Source organism: Panonychus citri, unplaced genomic scaffold, assembly GCF_014898815.1.
Source record: "Panonychus citri isolate SS breed McGregor unplaced genomic scaffold, ASM1489881v1 Contig00118, whole genome shotgun sequence".
Lineage (NCBI taxonomy): Eukaryota > Metazoa > Arthropoda > Arachnida > Trombidiformes > Tetranychidae > Panonychus > Panonychus citri.
Genome location: NW_026515523.1, coordinates 239,968 through 264,809, shown reverse-complemented (window position 1 = coordinate 264,809; position 24,842 = coordinate 239,968). Strand labels below are relative to the sequence as shown.

Genomic DNA, 24,842 nt, shown 5'->3' with positions numbered 1-24,842 from the left:
CGTTTGATGGGTATAACCAAATTTGCGATCAATGATGAGGCCGTGAACGAGGTCACAAGTTTGAGGTGTTTTTAGTTGCAGAGAAAAAGTGTCTTCGAATCAGAAGCCTTTTAATTTCAATCATTTATGTACTCATATAAGTGGTCGAATCATTCGACTTGAGTGTTCAGAAAGGTCACATGATGATCGGTGTAATTTACTATTAATAACATATTACTCTAATTTTCGGTTCAATTTGATACATTATGCAAATTCAGGTTGAATTTGATTAGATTAAAAATAATCAAAATGAAATTGAGGAACCAATTTCATTGATGACATCAATATTTAGTGAGCCCCATATTTAATTATTATAAAGGCAAATAATTAAAATTAACATCAGTTAATTACCATAATTCGTAGTTATAACAGAATTTTCCTTCTTTGTAATTTGCTACTGTATTGTAGTAGTTTCGTTACCTGAAATGATTTCCCTTTTTGTTGTAAACTTGTTAACTTTTATATTTCTCTCAAACTTTTACATAATCCAAATATCTACAGGTAAGTATTGTAATACATCGATATGAATTCATTGATCTAGATTGAGATAATCTCCTTATTATTTTATTGTCTTAGAGTCTATTAACGATCTACCTTGGTCAGTCCATCAAGGCAATTGGATAATAATTGCAAAGTTATTCTCAGTAAGTAAATCTTAATTTTCTTTTATCATTAATACATACATATGTAACATTTCATCCGCTTGACTTGAAAAATTTCTTATTTAGTCAAATGGTGAAGTTTACGATATTCGAGAATATATTCACTCCAGTGATACTGTTCGTGGAAAAATTTCAATATCTTCAGGAGACGATCAGGTTGCTATTTATTATTCAAGTGAAGTTGAAAAAGATAGATTAGTTGTTCACAGTAAGTATTGAAATTGTTTAAAGATTCTGTATTCTTAAGCATTTTTATTATCTCTACTTAGACGCACAATGTAGTAAATTTAGTTTTACTAACAAATGGGATAACAATTTATTCAATATCGATTCGAAAAATCCTCTTCTCAATCATGTACTGATGACGGGCCCTTCGATTTTATTCAGAATCAACGGAAAGCGATTAACTTGGGTAAATATTGTGATTCTTTAATTTTATTTGGATTCAATTTTTAATTCAATTGTGTTAAATGATTGAATAGACACAAGGAAATGATGCAAATATAAGAGGATTCCCAGTCCATTCTGCAAAGACAACGTTCAACGAAAATCTTGAAATTATTTACTACCATAAAAGTAAGTTAACTTTTCTAGTAAAAATATGTAACAATATTATTGCTATCATTATATAACATTATTCAACTATTGATTCCTCATTAAGCTCATCTGATTTCGTCTGTATTATTGAAAGCAAATCGGTTACAACTAAAGGGTACGGATTCATCTTTTGATGTAACTGAAAAAGAAGATTTTTACATTGATATTTACTCAATTACGGAAACAAAGGAAGATCTTGACAAATCAATAACAGTAAGAAGAAGATTGAATAATTTGAATTTCTATGTATCTGAATCTATCATTATCCAGGTCACACCAGGAATCGGTTGTCCTTTTTCACTCATATCATCTAAATCATCAGACTGGTTTCCAGCACCAGAAATCAACAGATTAAGTTATCATTTTACTGCAAAATTAACTGTTGATGGACCCCAAAAGTCCATCACTTTTAGTGAGGTAAATACTATGATACTTTTACATGCAAACTGAAATGCGAAATGAAAATTTCTTTATTACTTTTATCCGTTAGATGTTCGTTAATAGTAAAGCTAGAACTGCTATTCAAAAAACAATTGAACAAGGGAAAACAATCGAATCCCTATACGATTATAATTTAGGAACCATACATTCGTCTCAGCGAAAAGGAAGTTGTTCAGTCTCTGGAATTGGGCCAAATAGTCCAGGAATGAGTGCTCACAATACATTCACTGCGGCTGCTTTACTCAACTATGAAGATTATTATATACATTATAAATATCTTGGTAAAGTTTTTATCGTAAGTTGCATCAGTCATTCTGTTATCAAAATCACTAATTTTAAACTTCTTCTCGAATGCTAATAGAGATCAGGATACGAAGCTCATGTTTGGGAAAGGGTTGATCACGATTACGAGTTCCAGGGAGAAAAGCATGATAAATTCGTAACCAATCATTATTTTGTTCAGTCAGTAAGTTATCGTTTTTATCGGTTATTTCATAAATAACATTTCATCTAAATTTCCTCCCATCAACAGGCTGATGCAAAGTTATTCAAAGGTTTTACTCTCGTGAGAACTACAACAAATAGTTATAAAAAAGTGAACAACGTGAGTATGAAAAAGTGAACGAATCTAATAGTAATTATAATTGATTTATATTATTCTCAATGAGTTTAGGAAACTTATCACTTGATCGAAACAAGAATGAAAGATTACTTTGGATTAGAGAAAACTGAATCAAATCACGATTATGAAACTGAAGCATCTTTACGTTACAGTGATTGTTATCCTGATTCAAAGGATCGAAAGACTTTTGCAATTTATTTCAAGTGCTTGTACGAAAATGAAGGTCATGAAGGTGACTGTATCGAGTATGGAGAGAATCACCAAATTGAATTCATTGAGCTGATTAAAGAATATTTGCTGGATCGTGATATTTCCCCTTCACGTGTAGCCAATATCGAGCTGGTTTTTAACGAAAAAAATATGAAAGCTTTAATAACTTTTTTGAAGATTCCAAATATCGAAGGTAAGTCGAGACCTTCGATTATATAAGATTGATAAGTTACACTATTATATTGTATACTATTTCTATTATCAGATAGCTTACAAAGAACTAGAATGCTATTGCCTGAGAAAATGATTTCCAGATCACTTCGAACCACTGCAAAATCGACGGTCGATTGTCTTCATCAACACACTGGACTCAATGGTGCTCAGTAAGTAACTAATGATCGCTATCTATTTAGATTTTTCATTAAATATGGTCTCTTTCAGAGCGGTCGTGTTTTGTAATTCTCAAGATGTTAGCTCAATTATATGTGGATGGATTGAAGATGATGTGACAATCAAAGAAGATGAGGATGGTTTACTTTGTGATATATTTTATATAACCTCAAGCTTTTCTCAGTTCAGAAAAGAAATTCATCTTGATAAAATGGAGGAGCGTTTTCATCGCAATGCTCTGCAGATCTATTTTACCAGAGATGCATATATCTCTTACAAATCGACAAAAGTAGTTGATGTTACTGCTGAGTTATTGAATGGTCAAAATAAAGACTCTTTCATTCTGGTTGCAGCGCGTAAGAGGCTGATTAACTCTAAACCTGACGTAATATTGGCACAAAATGTTTCCAATTTTGGTGATTGTTATCATACTTGTGGTCATGATGATGTTAGTCTTTGTGAGACTTTCGTATTTTGTCAATATACAGATAAATCTTCTTGTTTTACATCAAATATTATTTATGCTAATCTATCTTCACAATCGACCGAAGATGAATATTGTAAAATCTATTCAAAGAATCGATTATTGGATTATATTAAGATATCTTCGAGAGAGTTCAAACAATCAACTAGCATCGCTATTGATGTTCCGCTCGATGATTGTGCTTCAATGTGCAGTTCATCTGATGAGTGTTTCTCATTCCAACAATGCGGTGGCTCTTGTACTTTGAATGGATTTTATACTGACTCAATATCAAAGGAAAGCTCTGACTGTAATATTTATATTCGTAAGTAATATTAATATTTTTTTGAAGACAAAATGATTAGCTTAATAAAACAAGCTCTTTGCAATTTCAGCAAAAGTTTCTCAACAATTTATATCAACTGGACGGAAAATCGTATCTGAAGTTTTTCACACGGAAGTTAATCTAAATTTGGATCAATGTGCTGCTCTTTGTCACAGTTGGACAAACACAAACGAATCTTGTGTATCATTTAATTATTGTCCTAAAAATGGTGAAATAAGCTCATGTAGCTTATCAAAATATTCAACCAACGATAAATCAGCTACTTCGATTGATTCAGGAGTTTGTAAGAATTATGAAAACAAAGATTCACAATTGGATAAAGACAAAATTCATGAAGATGAGATTACTACTAAAGGGACCAGTGGAGTAGCTGCGTTCGGAATAGTCATATTGTTCATTACTGTTGGACTTTTACTTGGATTCATTTTTCCAATGCTTATCAATGAAGAACTTAAGGCCACTGTATCCCGGAAAATGACTTTTTTATCTCCATCAAAACGAGAAACAAACTCATTTGAATGGACAAAACAAATTGATCAAAATGACGCATAAATCGTGGTAAAACTTTTTGTCAGTACTATTTTTTTTATTCGAATTCTAGTTATCCAGAACTATATTTTTCTACATCCAATTGTCATTCAATGTAAACTCAAAGCCATTGTCCCGATATGTCAACTATTTTATGAACGATATTAAAAATTTATTCTAGAAGCTTATATCGGCAAAAAGGATCAAATGAAATTTTCACAAAACAATTTACTTTTGAACCCACGAGAATACCATTGAATCAATATCAACGGCTATCTTCCTATCTATTAGATCAAGCATAATACTTAATTACTTATCCATAGCAATAAGATACCGAACTCAATACGCGATGAAAATTAGAAACAACATCGTAATGGTTGATCACGAAGTATAAAATACTAATGGATAAAACTCCTACTCTTAACCCAAAATCTAATTCTTTGGGTAAATGTTTGGGTTTTGTGATGAAAATAAAAGCGCTTTTTCAATCTAAGAAAGATTAATAAAAAACATACAAATTCGTATTGAAATTACATCTAAAAAATCTTATAACCTATGGCCAAAAAATAATACTCATAACCACAGAAAAAATTTTGGTTCACAAATTTCTTGTCTTTGGTTTTATTATTGTTGAAAGTGCTTGAAAGTTTTACTTCGGTTAGAATCAAATTGACCTATTCAAGTGTTATACTGTTTTAGTTATTAGCAATTTTGCTCATGAATTTTAAGTTGCTTGAATTGTTTATTTCATTCAATATTTAGAACTTCGAAATTGTTAAATTTTCAGATAATTATGATATTCAATGATTTTTTAAGAAGTTGTTATCTACTTAGTCAAATTTGCAATTTTATGAATTTCATGAATTAGATTTGTTGATTGTGTGATTGCTGAATTGAATATAATTAGATATTGATTTATCTTATTCATTTATATATATTAATAAGTTGGATAGATAAAGTGTAAATTTCTAGAAACTGTGAGAATTTCATTACTTTGATAATCAATTTAAATCATTCAACGCACTGTGATAATTCATAATTATTACTATTCATAATTTGGAAATCATTCACGAAGTAAAAGATCTTTAATGATTCCAGCAACATTTTCTTCAAGATTCTTTGATGGGTTGAATCCTGGTAATATGAGTTTGGATAGAGCCATTTTAACAGAAGTGATAACATCTTCTTCCACTGTAGTCGATGGGTCTATGTTAGAGATTGAAGCAGCAACCAAGGCAACAACATTGTCATCAACTGACTTTTTCACATCGAATCCAGCGACATTTATATTTTCGAAAGCATCTAGAACATTATTAACCATTTGTTTCTGTATGAAACCGATTGGAAACCATGCTATTTAATTGGAACGAGAATGAAGTTGATTAGTATAAAGTTAGACATACATAATTTAACTTACATGGTAGCATGGGAAGTGATCTCAAGAAATCGACGATTGCAAAGTTTATGTTTTCTTCAAAGGTTTTGGTCTCATCGAAATCTTGGATATCAAGTGAACGAAGATAAGCTTCAAGAGCATACACAAGGTTAACTTTAAGAGCAGCACCAGGATTCCAGAATGGAATAGTACCAGATTTTAAAGCTTAGCCAACGACGGTTAGAACATTTTTCTGGAGTGAGGCTGATGAATCCCAGTCGGGAATATTTTCTTCGATACTCTTAATTCGATTTACAGAATGGTCAATGATATCACGCTCGAATTGATTTGGTTCTTATAACGAATCAAAGAAGAAGTAAAAATGGATTATTGTTAAAAATATTGTACAGAAAAGTTAATTATTAATAGTTAAATAAATTGTTGCATTGAAATTACCTTCGGTCGTATTAATATTAGCGTTGATTGCAGAGACACTGATAAGGGCAATGAAGGCAAGTGAGAATTTCATTTTGAGGTTTAATTAAAAAAATGTTAATTAGTTTGAAAAACACTTTAATGAATTTATATTTTTTAATTAAAAGACTTTTATATTTATAGTAACCTGTTAACAATTATTCTTTGCTTATCCATTTATAATAAAGGGTGTACAATTGTAAATGGTAGATTATCTTACCTTAAATTGTGATAAGAATAGAGAAAAATGGAAACAATTAAATCAAATCCTCATCTCTATATCTCAATTCAAGGTAAAACAATTTACTATTTTTAACCGCAACACTTTTAACACGTTAAAGATCTGATTACATACATAATTATCATGGAAAACAGTTACAGGTAAAACTGACATAACTATCTATTTCTATTGCATCAGAAACAAATATATTGATAAAATTCTTGTGATTACATTGTTATAATGAGTATCCATTTGACAATCTGATCAATTGTTTGGAAATATTTTCGGTTCAATTTGTTACATTTTTGGATGTTTAGGTTAAATTATTATTAATAGATAAAATCAAGGTAAGATCACGAGGATAACTGATAAATCAGATCAAAACAGAGCCTCTTTCATTCTGGATTCATTGAACAAGAAAGTTAGTAGCATTAGAGTCGGAGTTGACTTTAATGGTACTATTCAATTTTTTAGGTTCGGTTTGTTACACTGTTTAAAATTTAGGTTAAATAGTCATACAGAAGGAGAGAGATGAGAGGATCAAAGATAATTCTAATTTAATTAGGTTATTGTTTCATCCTCACCTGAAAAATCACAATAGTCTTTGTTTTTCAACTAATTATTGGATAACATCATTCATTTTGGCACTTGCTCCTCTTCAAAACCATTGTTGTGCACAATCTAATTGTTTGCAATGTCTCGGAAATTAAAATATACACAATCAAGATAAATGTCAAGTATATTTTAATCAATCAAGAATAACCTAAAAATCAGCTGGATTCAGCAACAGAATAAATCATTGACTATTCAAAGTCTTCAAATTCAAATGATTTAGTTTAAAAATGGAAAACAAATTAACCAAGATTCAACAACCAAATGCAAACTAATTAAATCTTCATTATATTGAAGATTTGTCAACCTCAATCATCGATTCAATTAAGTAATAGCCCTGTATAATCATATATATGTATGGTTTATGTGTCCTTAATTGGAAACAATCAATTGATTTACCGATTGCAATAAAACCATGAAATAGACAAATATACATTGATTAACAATTAAAATTGTTTTATTATTATTTATATTGTTTTATCCAATTTACGAATGAAATTAGTCATTCATATGTTCATAATTGGCAGTAATCTATTGAGTTGTCAAAATATCAGGCGATGTTAAATGTCAAATGATTTGAATGATTCCAAAAAATTGACAATTGAATATTGATGAAAAATCTGCAATATCTAATTCCAGAAGAATAATTCAAGTTAAAAAGAGAAGCAAAGAATTAGTTTTCGTAATAATAACTGTGAGTTTGTATTATATACAGACAACAATTAATTGATCAATAGGTTCACACAACTGGATTAAGAAACCAAATGATATGAATAAACAATTTGGAGATACAATTACAATTGATTGTATTGCTTCTGGTTATCCAAAGCCTAAAGTGAACTGGAAACGTATGAAAGGTTAGATTCAGTTGAATTGCTCTGATTCATTTCTCATCATTGTTTCATTGTATGTTTGATAACTACAAATTGATTTACCAATCATCAATAAGTATGATATTAAAATATTTTATCTATTTTCAGATTGTTAATCAAATGATTATCCATGTAATTAACCAATCTAGTGAACAATGAAGTTGTAATTAACAATAAATAATAATCATTGATTATAAGAGATAAGTATTAAAAGTTTTTTTTTGCTTTTTTGATTGAAAGTTGTTATTATGAATAGATGTAACTATCACAGAGCGATTGTTTGGCAATTAACTTATCAATTAGAAATTGATATTTTATATGATGATTGAAGCTTAATATAAGAGAAATGAGAATTGAAAATCTAACAATAATGAGAAACTGATAAATAATCTCACAAATTCAACATCATTTTCATTGTCAAAATGATTTTAAATAATAAGAAAACAGTTTGTGCTTGAGTATAATTTTCATCGAACCTAAATCAATAATGTAGATTGATTACCGCCTTCGACTATCAGAAAAATCTATTGATTACATTATATAAATAACAAAACTATCTATTTGTTGATCTAAAGAATTTGCAAGATTACTTTTGGGTACAATTAGTTACATTATTGAACATTACTTGATAGCGAGATCATTCTGGTAGATGTTATCGATTTACCGTTAACCTAACGTATTTTTTTTTCATTATAAATACTAATAATTATAATCTGTATCAGGTAATTTCCATAAATTGTGCTTATTAGATTGTTTTCTTTATTAGTTCTGAGTTTTATTCTTTCCATTCAAATGTCACCTTTTTTAATGAAGTTGTTTACATTTCTATTGCTAATTAATTATTACATACTCGCGACATCAGCTGGTAAGTTTAGTTAATTTAGTTAGCATTTAAAACCAAAACTCTTTATTAGGAATTGAATAAAATCTTATAAGCTCTCTATTTCTCTCTCTCTTGCTCTTGTGGTTTTCTTAGATTCACTTTTCGATCTTCCTTGGTCAGTTGATAAAGGTAATTGGATAATAACTACAAAGTTAATCTCGGTAAGTGAATCTTCATCTTCTTATTCAATTAATTAATTTATGAAATATTCAAATTAGTCAAATGATGAAGTTTACAATATTCGAGAATATGTTCACTCAAGTGATGTTGTCCGTGGTAAAATTACAATATCATCAGGAAATGATACAGTGGATATTTTTTATTCCAGTGAATCGGAAAAGGATAGATTAGTTATTCATAGTAAGTATCGATCATGTAAATAAAAAGATTTCACCAAGTAAAAGGATTTTCAATCACTTATTCATAGATCAACAGTGTATTATGTTTACCTTTAAAAACGAATGGGATAACTACTTATTCAATATCGATTGGAAAAATACTCTTCTCAACCATGTATTGTTGACGGGACCTTCAATTCTGTTCAGAATAAACGGAAAGAGATTTACTTGGGTAAATATTGTGATTGTTTAATTTTCTTTTCAGAATTAAATTGTTGATTAAATCACTAACTGAATAGAGACAAGGAGAAGATACAAATATAAGAGGATTTCCAGTCCATTCTGCAAAGACAACGTTCAATAGAAATCTTGATATTATTTATTATTACAAGAGTAAGTAACTTTTTTTTAGAGAAAAGTTTATATCAGAAATTTTATTCCATAATCTATTTTTGCATGAAGCTAACTTGGATTCACCTGGAATACTACAGGCAAGTCGTTTACAGTTAGATGGTATGGATTCATCTCTAGAGCAAACAACTCCAGCAGAAAACTTTTACATGGATATTTATTCAATAACGGAAACAGAGGAAGAACTTGATAAACTTGTCACAGTAAGAAGAAATAATTTAAGTTAAGGTGAATCTTGGTCTAAATTTATGATTTTCAGGTCACCCCAGGAATCGGATGTCCTTTCTATCTCATATCATCTAAATCATCAGACTGGTTAACACCACCAGAACTGAGAAAATTTAGTTTTCATTTTACTGCAAAAACCACTGGACCTAAAGAATCAGTCATTTTGAGTGAGGTAACAAAACCGAGAAAAAAATTCATACATGAATTCATTTTTATCTATGCTTAATCCTTGATAAAAATTTCATTCTTGCCATGAATATTTTATATCTACTAGGTGTTTGTAAACAGTGAGGATCAAACTGTGAACTTGAAGACCACAGAGCAAGGGATCACAACTGAATATCTCTACGATTATAACTTAGGAACCATACATACAGCACAGAAAGAAGGACAATGTACTGTCTCAGGTATTGGGTCGAATGATCTTGGATTGATTATTCACAATACATTTACTTCTGCCAGTTTACTGAATTATCGAGACAGATACCATTTCTCATACCTTGGTAAAGTTTTAATCGTAGGTTCAAATTTCTTTTGCTTATGCATTCCCATGTCAAGATTATGAGTTTAAAATTTTTTCTAATTACATGATAACAGAAACCTGAAAATGAAGCTTATGTTTGGGAGAGGGTTGATTACAATTATGAATTTCAAGGAGAAAAACATGATAAATCCGTTACTAACCATTACTTTGTTCAATCAGTAAGTTATTATTATCTTTATCGTTCATTTCATGATTAATTTTTTTCAAAATTCTGATTATTATCAGGACGATGCAAAGTTATTCAAAGATTTTACTCTCGTAAGAACTACGACTAACAATTATAAAATAGTGAACAATGTAAGTAAAGAAAAATGAAATGAATCTACAGAAATTGAGTTTGGAACAAAAATTAAATCAACTACACACAACCAATTAAATCATGCATCTTAGAATTAATGAAATGGAAATGAAAAAACATCGGTTTTCCGATATAAAAGGAAATCACTCTTTGATTTCTTTCCATGCACAAATGATATAACTACTATTTCGAGCTCAATTTCTGTGGCTGGATAACAAAAATGATAATATAATAATTTTTCTATCAATTTAGGAGACTTTTGAATTGCTTGAAATGATCACAAAAGACTATACTGGATTAGAGGAAATGGAATCAGGTGAAGATTATGGTGGTGGATTATCTTTGAGTTACAGTGACTGTTATCCTGATTCTAAAGATAGAAAGACTTTTGCAGTTTATTTCGACTGTGAATATGAAGATGACGATCATGATCATGAAAGTGATTCTGATTGTCTGAAGTATGGAGAAAACTATGAATATGAGTTTATCGAAAAGATAAAGCATGATTTAGTGTATCGTGGTATCTCTCCTACACGCGTAGCTAAGATCGAGATGGTTTTCGCCGGGAAAAGTACCATAGCATTATTAACCGTATTGAAAATTCCCAACATCGAAGGTTAGTAAATAATAATGGTGAAGATATAACTCAAGGCTCATAGAATTTTCTATTTATTTTCAATATCAGATAGTTTACAAAAAGTAACAAAACGATTGGCCACAAGTACGATTTCAAGCTCATCTCGTATCTCTGCAGAATCAATTGCCGATTGCCTTTATAAACAATCTGGACTCAGCTATGAAGAAAAGTAAGTACATGAAAATGGTAATAGTTTCGGTTATTATCTAATAATATTTTATGTACTTTAAGAGCAATAGTGTTTTGTAATTCCCAAGATGTAAACTCTATCATCTGTACTTGGATTGAATCTGAAGTGCCCATAATTGAAGATGAGAACGGTACACTTTGTGAGATATATTATCCATCGGAAAGTTTTACCAGCTTCAAGAAAGAGATCCATCTTAATGATGTGGAAGATCATTTTTATGATGATCCATTGAAGATTTATTTTACCGATGGTGAATTCATCTCCTTTAAATCAACAGAAATTATTGATGTCTCCGATCAACAAGATGACGATATAAATTTGTTTGTATTGGTTGCAAATGATGAGAATTTCGAAGATGTTGACTATTTATCAAAAGTCGAAGATAGTTCTGATCTTGGTGATTGTTATCGTACTTGTGCTCATGATGATGTTAATCTTTGTGAGACTTTCGTTTATTGTCAATATCAAGATAAATCTTCTTGTTATACATCAAATAACATTTATGCTAATTTATCCTCACAGTCAATCTATGATGAATCATGTAAAGTCTATTCAAAGAGTCGACTATTAGATTATACCGGAGTATTTTATAAGGAATTTAAAAAACCAGCTAACCCCGCCATTAATGTTCCACTTGAAGATTGTGCCTCGAAATGCAGCTCATCTGATGAATGTTTCTCATTTCAACAATGTGGTGGTTCTTGTACATTAAGTGGATATTTCACTGACTCGGAAACACGAGAAAGTGAGGATTGTGATATTTATATTCGTAAGTAGTGATGAAAGAATACAGATGAAAGTGAATAATTCATGAATTGAACACTTTAAAATTTCAGCCAACGTCTCGAGAAGATTCAGATTTTCTGGATGGAAAATAGTCTCTGAAGTTTTTCACACTGAGATTAATTTAAATTTGGATCAATGTGCTGCTCTTTGTCACAGTTGGACAAATACTGACGAATCTTGTAAATCATTTAATTATTGCCATCAAAACAATGGAAAAAGTTCATGTAGCTTATCAAAATATTCAACCAACGATAAATCAGCTAATTCAATTGATTCAGGAGTTTGTAAGAGCTATGAATACAAAACCTCTTCTAAATAAGATAAATGACGCAAATTCGATGAGTTTTCACAAGAGCGACAAATAAAGTTACTGTTGGATTATTAATGCCATTTGTAATCTAATCAATATAATCAATAAAGAATTATATTTAGCTATGGATTAATGGTAATTAAGATGGACCATTTTCTAGTTTAATGTCAAATTAGAGCTAGCCTATTTATCTTAATTATTCAAGTAACAATTAGACCATAACGATTGACTAAGGACAAAGTCACAGGCCATAATAAATGGATATAATTGGTTGATTAAAATATCAATAATATTGAAATATGAGATCAAATATTTATTAAGATGACACCATGAAAAAGACAATTGAACATTGATTTACAATTTGAAGTGTTTTATTGTGGATGAAGATAGCATGAGCAGATTCAGAATAAAAAAGACAAGGAAAACCAAGCGATCAACATGATCGCTTTTCTGAATAATTTTAGGAGATGGATTCATGAATGTCATCTTTTCTGTCTTTTTTCTTGAAAATTTTATCAACCTTAATTTAAACAGAGTAGTTAATCGTATCTTTGATTAACCTCTCAAAGTTTTAATATCTCAGGGCGTGCGATTGATACAATTAAAAAAGTTACATTAATCTGATGCTCTTTCTTTTCTCTTTCCCTTTCATTGCCCCGAACGTCATAATTCATCCCTTCTCTCTCTTCCCCTTTTCTCTTTCTTTTCTGTCTAATCCTCTTATTAATCTAATTAACATTTTAATTTGGTCAATTTAACGCCCCTTTTTTTTACTTAATTAATAACTTTTGACCCTGACCACCTTTGACATTGGTTCTATTTTTTGTTGTTGAAGATTTTTGTCTTCTTTCTGTTGATATTTTTTCCATTTCTGTACGACTCCTAGTTTTTCTTAAATCTTCATATAAAAAATCGTGAATCGTAATAAAGAGTGTGGCACTTAACAAGTTAAAAAATGGGAGGTGCTAATGTAGCTTAATCTTTACATTTTTGTCAACCTTATCTTCATTTTTAGTTAAGGTTAAGCTACATAAGCACCTCCCATTTTTTAACTTGTTAAGTGCTACACCCTTTAATTGTTTGTTGATTATTCAAATTAAAATTGTTACAAAGTTGAACACAAAAATTTAAGTAAACTTAACAAATTAGTAGTTAATCTTTGCTTCCAAGCAAAGTTCAGGTTCAGTTCTCAGTTCAGAGTCAAAAAGTCAAAAAGATGATTAAAGTTTATTCGATAAGCAATTCGATTAAATATAAGTGAATCTATCAGTACATTTATCAAGACAGTGACCAATGGAAAATCGCTTATTCGTAATTTTCTATGCTTATATTAATACATTTGCAAAACTTTTTTGCGATTGCCTTTTATCTATGTATCAATTTGATGATTTGATATTTGCATTCCGACGCCGAGAAAATTTGAAGCCAATTCGGTAACGATGTTACACTTGCTGCATTGTTATTAAGAATTGTTTATTTCATTCAATATTATCAATAAATTCGATACATTAAGAAATCAAAACCATTGAAAATTATTTGAATTTGTCATTACTTTGATTATAAATCTAAATCGTTGGTTAAACTGGTATAATAATTTGTAAATCATTCAAGAAGTAAAAGATTTTCGATAACTCTTGAGACATTTTCTTGAAGAGTCTTTGATGGGCTGAATCCTGGTAATAGTAAGAGTAGATCTAAAGCGTTTTTGAAAGCAGTGTTAACAGCATCCTCCAATTCAGTTGATGGGTCAATATCATAGATTGAAGTTTCAACCCAAGCGACAACATCGTCATCAACTGAATTATTTACATCAAATCCAGGGATCATATTCTCAAAAGAACCTAGAACATTATTAACCATTTTCTTCTGTACGAAATCAATTGGGAACCATGCTGTGTATTTGAATACAATTTTCAGTTAATAAGTTAATAAATTATCATAAATGATCTTTGAACTTACATGGAATCACAGGAAGTGATCTCAAGAAATCACCAATAGCAAAGTTAACGTTTTCTTTGAAGGTTTTGGTCTCATCGAAATCTTGGATATCAAGTGAACGAAGGAAAGCTTCAAGAGCATACACAAGGTTAACCTTAAGATCAGCACCAGAATTCCAGAATGGAATAGTACCAGATTTGAAAGCTTTGCCAACGACGGTTAGAACATTTTTCTGGAGTGAGGCGGATGCATCCCAATCAGGAATATTGTCTTCGAAACTCTTAGTTCGGTTTACAGAATAGTTAACGATATCATGCTCGAACGGGGTTAGTTCTTGAAATGAATGGAAGAAAAATTATTAATGGATTATTGTTGAAAAGATTGTACAGAAATTGTTAAAAAATAATAGCAAATTTTTGTATTGAAGTTACCTTTGCTGGGCTTAGCATTGATTGTCACTACACTAACAAGGGTGATGAAGGCAAGTAAGAGTTTCATTTTGATGGTTAATAAAGATACACAATTAGTTTGAGTAATAAGACTTGAATGAACTAACCATTATAATTCAGAGACTTTTATATAATTGTTACCTGTTAATAATTAATGGGTTGAGCAAAACTCTATTGATTACTAATTCATTTGTCATAAATGCTGTTACAATTGAAATTGGTGAATTACCAAAGTCTTTTTTGATTAACAATCTTTTATAATTTTCCATATCTAATTTACGTTTACAATTAACAGCATTGACATTTCTCAATTTCCACCTTTCACATTTCCATCACTGATAAACATCACCTTTTCATTGTTTAAAGACAAGATAAGGACTAAAAGTCAATATAAGGACAAGTTAGGGGCAAAAAGACAATGAAAAGTCAAATTTGACAGTTGTTTAAACGTGTTAATTGTTATCTAGTCATTAATGAAATTGATATTAACAAATTTAATTTCAATTTGATGTCAAGATGATGAGTTGGTCGAAACTCTTTTGTCCTTGATGTTGAATTATTAACAAAACAAATGTTGAAGTTGGAAAAATGTAAAAACAAATAGTCATAGAAATTGATTGATTTGTCGATTGTAAATTAAATTAAGATGAACATCTTGTTGAACGTGGCAGCAGAAAAATCAAATATAAAAGATTGATCATTTGCAGAATCATAGATATTCAATAATTAGAATAAGTTTTGTCTCTTCTGGTTAATTTCTTTCCATCGTAACCATGAGAGTCTTTCTCTTAGCTTGTGTTTTCCTCGTCGCTGCTGTTAACTTCTCACTCGCTTGTGGTAAGTGACCGATCATTTCTATTCGAAATTAATTCGAATCTAAATTTATTCATCTCTCTTATTGTTTTCTCTCACTCTCTTTTTCTTTCTCTGTCTATCTAAAATTTCATACACACAAACAGAATGTGGTATGGAAGGTTCAGCTGGTCGAATCTACAAAGGAAGTAAAGTTCGAGCTCACAAATACCCTTGGTTAGCTCACATTCGGTAAGTTTTTCCAGCAATCAAGTTTCTATTTCTTTTAACTAATAATCTCAATTGGTTATTGTATAACTTTTTAGATCGTACACTAGCCGAAACTCTAGATCATTCTCTCAATGTGGCGGTTCTTTGATCGATGAACAACACATCGCCACCGCTGCTCATTGCGTTGTCGATGGTGATGGTTATACTAAGGATGCTTCAAATGTTGACGTTTTCCTTGGTAAAGTTAAGGCTTTCTCTGAATACTCTGAAGCCCGATCAGTCTCAGAAATCTGGGTTGACCCTAACTACAATCGAAAGGATCTTTCCAACGATTTCGCCATCTTGACCCTCTCAGAGCCTGTTAAATTCAACCAACAAATTTCTCCAGTCTGTTTACCCAAGAACGAATCAGGTTTATCCAAACTCACCGTCTCTGGATGGGGAACCACTTCCGCTCACTCTGACTCAAGTGACACTCTCTTAGAAGTTGATGTTTCATACTTGACCCGTAAGTCGGTTAATAATCTTCCATCTTAATTTAGTTTTTCACGATTCATTTTGTCTTAAATACTTACCAGACGAACAATGTAACGATATCAAGACCAATTTCTTATTCAAACAAAATGGTATTGATCTCTCATTGAAGGGACTAATTCGAATCCCCGAAGTCGTTGAGACTCACATGTGCGCCATCAACAAGCAAACCATGGGCGATGCTTGTTCAGGTGATTCCGGTGGACCACTCATGAAAAAGGGCAATAACGGTCTACACTACCTCATGGGTGTCGTTTCTGGTTCATGGACTGAGTGCGGTGAAAGTACCGATACTGCCGGTCTTTACACTCGAACCCTTTACTACAAAGACACCATCAAGAGTATCGCTCCAAATGCTTGCTGGAAGGATTAAGAAAGTGAATACACTGTATTACTGTTACTTTACTGTTCCAAATTGAATCGCAATGAAAAAATTAATCGTTTTTTATGATTAAAAGAAATACAATTCTCAATAAATATCGATTATTGATTATAAACTCGCATCATAACCTTACTGCCAACGAGAAAATTATTGCATAGATTAATTTTGAAATAAACTCGAACGTAATTCTTTGCACGTAACACGTCAGGTATTATGGTTCAAGTTTTTATCCTAAAATAAAGTATCAGATTTTTGTAACAATCAAATGAGAGTTTTTTTTTTATTTTAACTGGTAAATTAATAACGAATCTTGACATCAAAATCACAAATCAATTTTCAACCAAAACAACATTTTTTTTCTCTCTTGTGATTTAAAAGATACACAATCTAAATCAGTGGATCAAGATAATCAAAACTTTCCCAAAAATATGGACATTTAGTCTCACAAACCTGAAAACAGTAAATTAATACTTACATATTGTTAGAATTAACTACTAACACGTGTAGAGCTCTTACAGCCTCCAGAAAACCGACAATTTTCAACAACTTTCTTAATTTATTTCTAATTTTACCGCGAACAACTTCACTTGAGTGAACTCGCAAGTATCGTAAACTCCATCATTTGACTAAATTAAATGTTCAATTGATTAACTATTCAAATATTAAACGAGAAAAAGAAGATTCACTTATCGAGATTAATTTCACAGTTACTATCCTATTTCTTTATCAACTGACCAGGAGAGATCATGAAGAGACTCAAAAATGTGGCCTTGGCAATCGGAAAAAATTCTATAAGAGATGACTATGAGAATTAAAAAGTATTTATACGATCTTGATGCTGCATAATTGTATATTTATTGTAATTTTAACATAACCAGTAATAACTCAACTAGAAATTGCTCATTACACATGATATAAAAGTATTTTAATTTGAAACAAACGACATCGATTATTGGGCGGTATTAATTAATAGAAATCTCCGTGGAAAGTGTTGATTAAGCCTCGTCCAGTTAATTCAGTTACCAAGTCTATAACCTCTGTTGGGATACCCGTTCGTTTTGCCAGCGAAACATACCAAGCTTTGACTAGAAAAGTTAATAGTAACAATTAGTATCTTGACTATTCAAGTTTTATGATCTACTTACTTTCAGTAGTTTTATCATCATTTTGAACACAAGTTGAAAGAACAGCTGATCGATCAGAGTCTGAATAATAAGGCATCCAGAAAATACCTTGTTTACCCTCTGTTGATATTGAAAGAGACATTAGTATTGATGATGATCATGTTGATTAGTCTTCTTCTGATCATCGACTTACCTGGAGTAGTTACATTGAACGAATAAGGTTCATCTTCTAGATCGTAATATGATTTACCATTAAAATTACCGACGACAAAGTTTATCAATTTGTCCCGAAGAGATTGTGTTCCTCTATCAATTAATGTAAATTATTAGACGATCAATCCAATTCAATTGTTTATTATCGATTAACTTACATTTCTCGAGAATCTCCTGAAAAGGTAACACTAACTTTTCCTTTGTACAAGTGATCAATTGAGATTGTATTGTAAACGGTTCTTGGGGTAGTTTCATGAGTTCGTCCGATTTCATACCAATGTTGGGCAAACTGTTTTTTCATCAAATATTCATAATTAATTAGTTAGTGAGTTGATTGAATCGTATTCAAATTATTAATACTTACATAACTAAAGTCCCAATCACTGATTCCTTTAGGAATAGTTGGTGTTGGACAAGTTTCGTTCTTGAGTATTGAAGCTGCTGAAGTGGCAACAATCAGGGAAACACAAACAACGAACGACAAAGCTGATTTCATTTTTAATTAGACTGTTGAGTGTTGAAATGAAGGTTAATAAAGATACACAATTAGTTTGAGTAATAAGACTTGAATGAACTAACCATTATAATTCAGAGACTTTTATATAATAGTTACCTAGTAACAATTAATGGGTTGAGCAAAACTCTATTGATTACAAATTCATTTGTCATAAATGCTGTTACAATTGAAATTGGTGAATTACCAAAGTCTTTTTTGATTAACAATCTTTTTCAATTTTTCATATCTAATTTACGTTTACAATTAACAGCATTGACATTTCTCAATTTCCACCTTTCACATTTTCATCACTGATAAACATCACCTTTTCATTGTTTAAAGACAAGATAAGGACTAAAAGTCAATATAAGGACAAGTTAGGGGCAAAAAGACAATGAAAAGTCAAATTTGACAGTTGTTTAAACGTGTTAATTGTTATCTAGTCATTAATGAAATTGATATTAACAAATTTAATTTCAATTTGATGTCAAGATGATGAGTTGGTCGAAACTGTTGTGTCCTTGCGGTTACATTATTAACGAAACGAATGTTAAATTTGGAAAAATATAAGAACAAATAGTCATTAATTTCTTTCCATCGTAACCATGAGAGTCTTTCTCTTAGCTTGTGTTTTTCTCGTCGCTGCTGTTAACTTCTCACTCGCTTGTGGTAAGTGACCGATCATTTCTATTCGAAATTAATTCGAATCTAAATTTATTCATCTCTCTTATTGTTTTCTCTCACTCTCTTTTTCTTTCTCTGTCTATCTATTTAATAAACACAACTGTTACTTCTGTTCAGAATTGAATCGCAATGGAAAAATTAATCGTTTTGTATGATTAAAAGAAATACAATTCTCAATAAATATCGATTATTGATTATAAACTCTCATCATAACCTTACTGCTTAATGAATGAATTATTATTAATACATTGATTACTTTCAAAATAAACTCGAACGTAATTCTTTGCACGTAACAGATCGGGTATCAAGGTTCGAGTGTTTATTCTAAAATCACTCATTTGACTAAATTAAATGTTCGTTTGATTAACTTTTCAACTATTGAACAAGAATATGAAGATTCACTTACCGAGATTAACTTCACAGTTATTATCCAATTACCTTTGTCAACTGAGCAGGGGAGACCATGAAGAGACTCAAAAATGTGATGCCTTGGCAATCGAAAAAATTTCCACGAGATAACCATGAGAATGAAATGACCTTGATCTTGAATGATCTTGATGCTTTATAATTGTATATTTATTGTAATTGTAACATAATCAGTAATAACTCAGCTAGAAGTCGCTCATTACACATGATGGGAATAACCGATAGTAAATTAGAAAGGTAAAAGGTTTACGAGAACATCGGCAACATTTTGTTCAAGAGTTTTCGATGGACTGAATCCTGATAATTGGACAAGTTTGAGTGCTTTTTTAACGGCAGCATGAACGATCTCTTTCACTGAAGCCTTTGGCTCTAATCCTTCGAGATTATTAAGCGAGTCATCAACCAAGGAAATGAGATTATCATCAACCATATTGAAGATATCAAATCCTGGAGATTTGATCTTTTTTAGGGAATCGATAAGGTTGAGGAAGATATGCTCTTGGATTTTTTTCTTTTGGATCCAATCTATTGATAGATGAAGGTTTGAAGTAGATTTAGTTGATGGTCTTTGAGCATCAGAAAGTATCATTTGTTCAGTTACTCACCTGGCACGGGAAGTGAATTTACGAATGTAATAACAGTAACATTAAGGTTTCGGTAAAGCGATTTGGTGGCGTCAAAACCTGGAAGCTCTCGGACTTGTGATTGAAGAGTAGCGAAAAGGTTATCCTTAACGCTAGCATCAGAATTCCAACCCGGTAAAGTAGCGGTGTCGATCATTGTGTCAAACAAGGTTAGAATATTTTTCTCGAGTGAAGCTGTTGCATCCCAATTAGAAATGGTCATCTCCCATTCCACTACAACTGATTCAACAATTTCTACGAGAGAATGGTCAAAATCACTAGGTTCTAATAAGATGGATTATTCATAAAGAAAGACAGAAAAATTTTCATTAAATTAATTTTTTAGGATCACAATAAGAATTTAAATGTATTAACAATTTAACTTACCACTAGTGGGCTTAGCGTTGATTGATGACATACTAATAAGGGTGATGAAGGCAAGTAAGAATTTCATTTTAATGAATAATAAAGATACACAATTAGTTAATTAACTTGAGTACTAAGACTTGAATAACTAATCATTATAATTCAGAAACTTGTATATATACTAGTAATCATTTCATGGAGGCAATGTAACCATTTAGTTGAGTTATTTAATCTAATCTATGAGAATCAAAATTTAGAATATAAAAATATCTTGTTACGTTTCTATCAAGTTATCATGTATTTTGCCATACTAAATGATGGAATAAATTATTGTATCGATATTTATTTCAATGATAACTGTAACTTTCTGTCTATCAACATAAAGCAAGATTATTGTAATCAAATTGATAACTGTTTGATATTGAACAATTGTTCACTTCCTGAATGACTTGATTTAGTTTAATCGATGTTTAAGGTTGACAAATCTTCATCAGCTTTTATCTTGGTTGTTGAATCTTGGTTAATTTGTTTACCATCATTACTATGAATGTATTGATAAGAGACAATTGTCACATTCAATAATTTTATCTAATAATTAGTTGAATACAAAGAATTTATTCAGTTTTTTGCTGAAACAATAGACTTACTAATAGTATTAGATTAGCATTATCTTTGATTATTTCATCTTTCTTTGTGTCTGTCAATTTTATATCAATCATGAATCAATGTCACAAATAGAACCTGAAAATGTTATCTCAAGAATTTTATCAATAGTTTCTTGTGATATTTGTGGGTGTAGTTTATTCATACGATGACTCGAAATCTAATTTGACTCATTTTGAAAGCATGAAATAGCAGATAGATGATGTTAAGGAGTATCGTTAATACACAGTAGGTCAAACGCCGACTGGCCGACTGAATTGATTACTGTGTTTATCTAGTTCATTCATCATGATTTGGTATAAAGATTGAAAAAAAATTAACCAATATTCAACAATTAAGATACGAACTAATGAAGATTTGTCAACCTTAATTATCGATTCAATTAAATCAAGTCACTCGGGAAACGTTACTTGATCAATATCAATCAGTTATGGCAGTGACTCTTATACACCTAATTATTGGTTGAAGGTAAACAAATATTTATTACTTGATTGATAATTTATTAATAGTTACAATTCATTGGAAATAAATAAATCTAATTGCATTTTTTAAAAACAATTCAATTGTTAAATACCATGACTGCCAGGAAACAATTGAGTTAATTAATTGTAAACAAACGTACATCGGAATCATGATTATTCTGCTAACTGTTTTCTTTATACGTTTCTAATCCCGAAGGTGAACCGTTTTGCTCCACCAATGAAACCAGAGATTGGGAGTAAGACCTCATTAACTTGTCAAGCAATGGCTGGTTCATTGCCTGTTCATATCTTTAAAGGTTCAAAGACTGTCAAGAAAGTAATGGTGTTCTTGTCAAATGGAATCGACCAGAATTTGTAAAAATGAAGATCTGTATTATGTCAATAATTTATATTCATGAATTTGTAAGACAAAGACAAACCAATGAATTTTAACCAAAATATACAAATAGTCTAATTTAATTGTATTTTCTCAGCGAATAAGCTCTTTAATGGTTTTGGAGTTTCGATCATCTACTAACTACTGTTAGTCCAGTAAAACATAATTCTATCTTCACCTTTTACCAATTATTTATGACCTTTTCTCGTTAAAAGTCACATGCGAACTCTTTAATATTGAAGTGAAATGATACATGAAGTTGAAAGAATTAAACACTTATACAGCCATCGACTTCGAGTTTGCAGCCACTTTAAGCCTATTCACGCAGTTATTGATAATTAGTCAAAGATTAATCTAATTGGATGACCATCTGAAAAGATAACACCAGTTAAATGAGAGGACATTGATTATTATCATATTTTTGGGTTAACTTAATCTCTCATTGATTATCATTCTCGTCGCAAGTAAATGAAAAGTGATTGAAAACTTCAATTCGATGGCTGTATGTATTATAATAGATACATTTATACAGTTTAGTTTATTTACTCATGCCGAATCTACGCTGGTCAAGGAATCGACTAATTTCATGAAACACAATTGTTCATTCTCCTATTTAAGTCGATAATATTTTACTTAACTTGTTAATCATTCAGCTGATTATTAAATATTTTGAATACTTAAATTACTCATCACATTGATAACGATATCTCATCTATTCACTCCCATTCAATCTGGTTACCTTGAATATAATCTTACTATTATATTATAATATTTTGTAAAATAATTTAGATGTAGAGTCAATTGTGATTATGACTATTAAAATGTATTGAAAAGGTTGAATTATGAAAAGATTATGAAAATGTTGGAAACAATTAAAGTAAATCGTCATCTTCGTATCACTATTCAAGATAAGATAATCAACCATTTCCAATTGTTACATCCTTTATGAAAAATTAGTGAGTAATGATTAATTGTTAACAGGTTGTCTACACATAAAAGTATTAATATAAAAGTTTCTGAATTAGAATCGTTAATTCAGTCAAGTCTTTCTCCAAACTAATTAACTAGTGTTTTTATCAAACCTCAAAATGAAATTCACACTTACCTTCATTACTCTCATCAGTGTTTCAACAATCAATGTTAAGGCCACCAAAGGTAATTTGAATTAAATAGTTGCTATAATAATTAACTTTTCTGTACAATCTTTTTAACGATAATCCATTTTTGCTTCTTCTTTTATTCGTTATAAGAACCAAATCAATTCGAGCATGATATCATTGACTATTCTGTAAACCGAATTAAGAGTATCGAAGAAAATATCCCCGATTGGGATGCATCAGCCTCACTCGAGAAAAATGCTCTAACCATCGTTAACAAAGCTCTACAATCTGGTACTATTCCATTCTGGAATCCTGGTGCTGCTCTTAAGGTTAACCTTGTGTATGCTCTTGAAGCTTTCCTTCGTTCACTTGATATCCAAGATTTCGATGAGACCAAAACCTTCGAAGAAAACATAGACTTTGCTATCGTTGATTTCTTGAGATCTCTTCCCATGATACCATGTAAGTTTAAGTTAAATTATGTCTAACTTTTAACTAATCAACTTCGTTCTCTATCCAATTAACTAGCATGGTTCCCAATTGATTTCATACAGAAGAAAATGGTTAATAATGTTCTAGCTGCTTTCGAGAATATCCCTTTCCCTGGATTCGATGTTAACAAGTCAGTTGACGACGATGTTGTCGCCTGGGTTGAAGCTTCAATCGCTGAAATAGACCCATCAGCTGAATTGGAAGATGCTGTTCCCACTGCTGTCAAAAATGCTCTTCATCTACTCCTATTAGTACCAGGATTCAGCCCATCAAAGACTCTTCAAGAAAATGTCTCAAGAGTTATCGAGGATCTTTTACTTCTTGAATGATTTTAATTATCAAAATGATGACAAAGCTCGACAATTTTTCTTTTTGAACAAAGATTCCCTAATCTATTGATTTTATTAATAATATTGAATGAAATAAACTATTATAAGCTGAATACCAATCCACAAGTGTAACTAAGTTACCAAATCGTCTTAAAATTTTTCCCTGGGACAAACTGAAAATATCAATTAACATGATTAATAAGAGGAATAAGACACTAAAAAGTCACAAGATTCATCAAAAAAGTGCAAATAAACGATTTTTTTCACGATCAATATATAGATATTTGAACTTAATGGACTAACTCGAAGACGTAAAATATAAAGTCATCAAACGACTCAACTTTTTCCCATGTTGATATTGTATAATAATAGAACCTGAAAATGTTATCTCAAGAATTTTATCAATAGTTTCTTGTGATATTTGTGGGTGTAGTTTATTCATACGATGACTCGAAATCTAATTTGACTCATTTTGAAAGCATGAAATAGCAGATAGATGATGTTAAGGAGTATCGTTAATACACAGTAGGTCAAACGCCGACTTGCCGAATTGATTACTGTGTTTATCTAGTTCATTCATCATGATTTGGTATAAAGATTGCAACAGACTAGATTAGGGATTAGAAACGTATAAACAAAACAGTTAGCAGAATAATCATGATTCCG

The 24,842-nt window shown here is 30.7% G+C and overlaps 7 protein-coding genes across 7 annotated transcripts; 4 read left to right on the top strand and 3 right to left on the bottom strand.

Moving 5' to 3' along the window:
* Positions 1 to 6: 6 nt before the first annotated feature.
* LOC128390301 (uncharacterized) lies at positions 7 to 4,500 on the top strand. Its single transcript, XM_053349994.1, has 14 exons — positions 7 to 58; positions 616 to 683; positions 768 to 909; positions 971 to 1,113; positions 1,184 to 1,277; positions 1,363 to 1,511; positions 1,569 to 1,715; positions 1,789 to 2,034; positions 2,101 to 2,205; positions 2,272 to 2,343; positions 2,413 to 2,764; positions 2,837 to 2,954; positions 3,013 to 3,749; positions 3,820 to 4,500. The coding sequence occupies exons 1-14, from the start codon at positions 7 to 9 to the stop codon at positions 4,320 to 4,322; spliced, it is 2,928 nt and encodes a 975-aa protein (XP_053205969.1). The 3' UTR covers positions 4,323 to 4,500.
* Positions 4,501 to 7,748: 3,248 nt separating this feature from the next.
* On the top strand, positions 7,749 to 12,597 carry LOC128390300 (uncharacterized). The gene is made up of 14 exons (XM_053349993.1): positions 7,749 to 7,836; positions 8,828 to 8,895; positions 8,953 to 9,094; positions 9,162 to 9,304; positions 9,372 to 9,465; positions 9,535 to 9,686; positions 9,743 to 9,883; positions 9,986 to 10,228; positions 10,309 to 10,413; positions 10,481 to 10,552; positions 10,806 to 11,169; positions 11,239 to 11,359; positions 11,422 to 12,149; positions 12,217 to 12,597. Exons 1-14 carry the CDS (start codon positions 7,749 to 7,751, stop codon positions 12,483 to 12,485), a joined length of 2,730 nt encoding a protein of 909 aa, XP_053205968.1. The 3' UTR covers positions 12,486 to 12,597.
* A 1,331-nt stretch (positions 12,598 to 13,928) lies between these two features.
* LOC128390347 (uncharacterized) lies at positions 13,929 to 15,074 on the bottom strand. Its single transcript, XM_053350061.1, has 3 exons — positions 14,846 to 15,074; positions 14,436 to 14,747; positions 13,929 to 14,368 (listed from the first exon to the last, which is right to left on the bottom strand). The coding sequence occupies exons 1-3, from the start codon at positions 14,910 to 14,912 to the stop codon at positions 14,079 to 14,081; spliced, it is 669 nt and encodes a 222-aa protein (XP_053206036.1). The 5' UTR covers positions 14,913 to 15,074; the 3' UTR covers positions 13,929 to 14,078.
* A 430-nt stretch (positions 15,075 to 15,504) lies between these two features.
* On the top strand, positions 15,505 to 17,047 carry LOC128390337 (trypsin-1-like). Its single transcript, XM_053350048.1, has 4 exons — positions 15,505 to 15,700; positions 15,823 to 15,907; positions 15,982 to 16,394; positions 16,465 to 17,047. Exons 1-4 carry the CDS (start codon positions 15,637 to 15,639, stop codon positions 16,791 to 16,793), a joined length of 891 nt encoding a protein of 296 aa, XP_053206023.1. The 5' UTR covers positions 15,505 to 15,636; the 3' UTR covers positions 16,794 to 17,047.
* Positions 17,048 to 17,638: 591 nt separating this feature from the next.
* On the bottom strand, positions 17,639 to 18,800 carry LOC128390352 (uncharacterized). The gene is made up of 5 exons (XM_053350066.1): positions 18,504 to 18,800; positions 18,298 to 18,428; positions 18,120 to 18,232; positions 17,948 to 18,046; positions 17,639 to 17,887 (listed from the first exon to the last, which is right to left on the bottom strand). The coding sequence occupies exons 1-5, from the start codon at positions 18,633 to 18,635 to the stop codon at positions 17,769 to 17,771; spliced, it is 594 nt and encodes a 197-aa protein (XP_053206041.1). The 5' UTR covers positions 18,636 to 18,800; the 3' UTR covers positions 17,639 to 17,768.
* Positions 18,801 to 19,857: 1,057 nt separating this feature from the next.
* LOC128390348 (uncharacterized) lies at positions 19,858 to 20,924 on the bottom strand. Its single transcript, XM_053350062.1, has 3 exons — positions 20,756 to 20,924; positions 20,351 to 20,653; positions 19,858 to 20,270 (listed from the first exon to the last, which is right to left on the bottom strand). The coding sequence occupies exons 1-3, from the start codon at positions 20,820 to 20,822 to the stop codon at positions 19,975 to 19,977; spliced, it is 666 nt and encodes a 221-aa protein (XP_053206037.1). The 5' UTR covers positions 20,823 to 20,924; the 3' UTR covers positions 19,858 to 19,974.
* A 2,260-nt stretch (positions 20,925 to 23,184) lies between these two features.
* On the top strand, positions 23,185 to 24,440 carry LOC128390346 (uncharacterized). Its single transcript, XM_053350060.1, has 3 exons — positions 23,185 to 23,410; positions 23,506 to 23,817; positions 23,884 to 24,440. The coding sequence occupies exons 1-3, from the start codon at positions 23,344 to 23,346 to the stop codon at positions 24,174 to 24,176; spliced, it is 672 nt and encodes a 223-aa protein (XP_053206035.1). The 5' UTR covers positions 23,185 to 23,343; the 3' UTR covers positions 24,177 to 24,440.
* Positions 24,441 to 24,842: the final 402 nt, after the last annotated feature.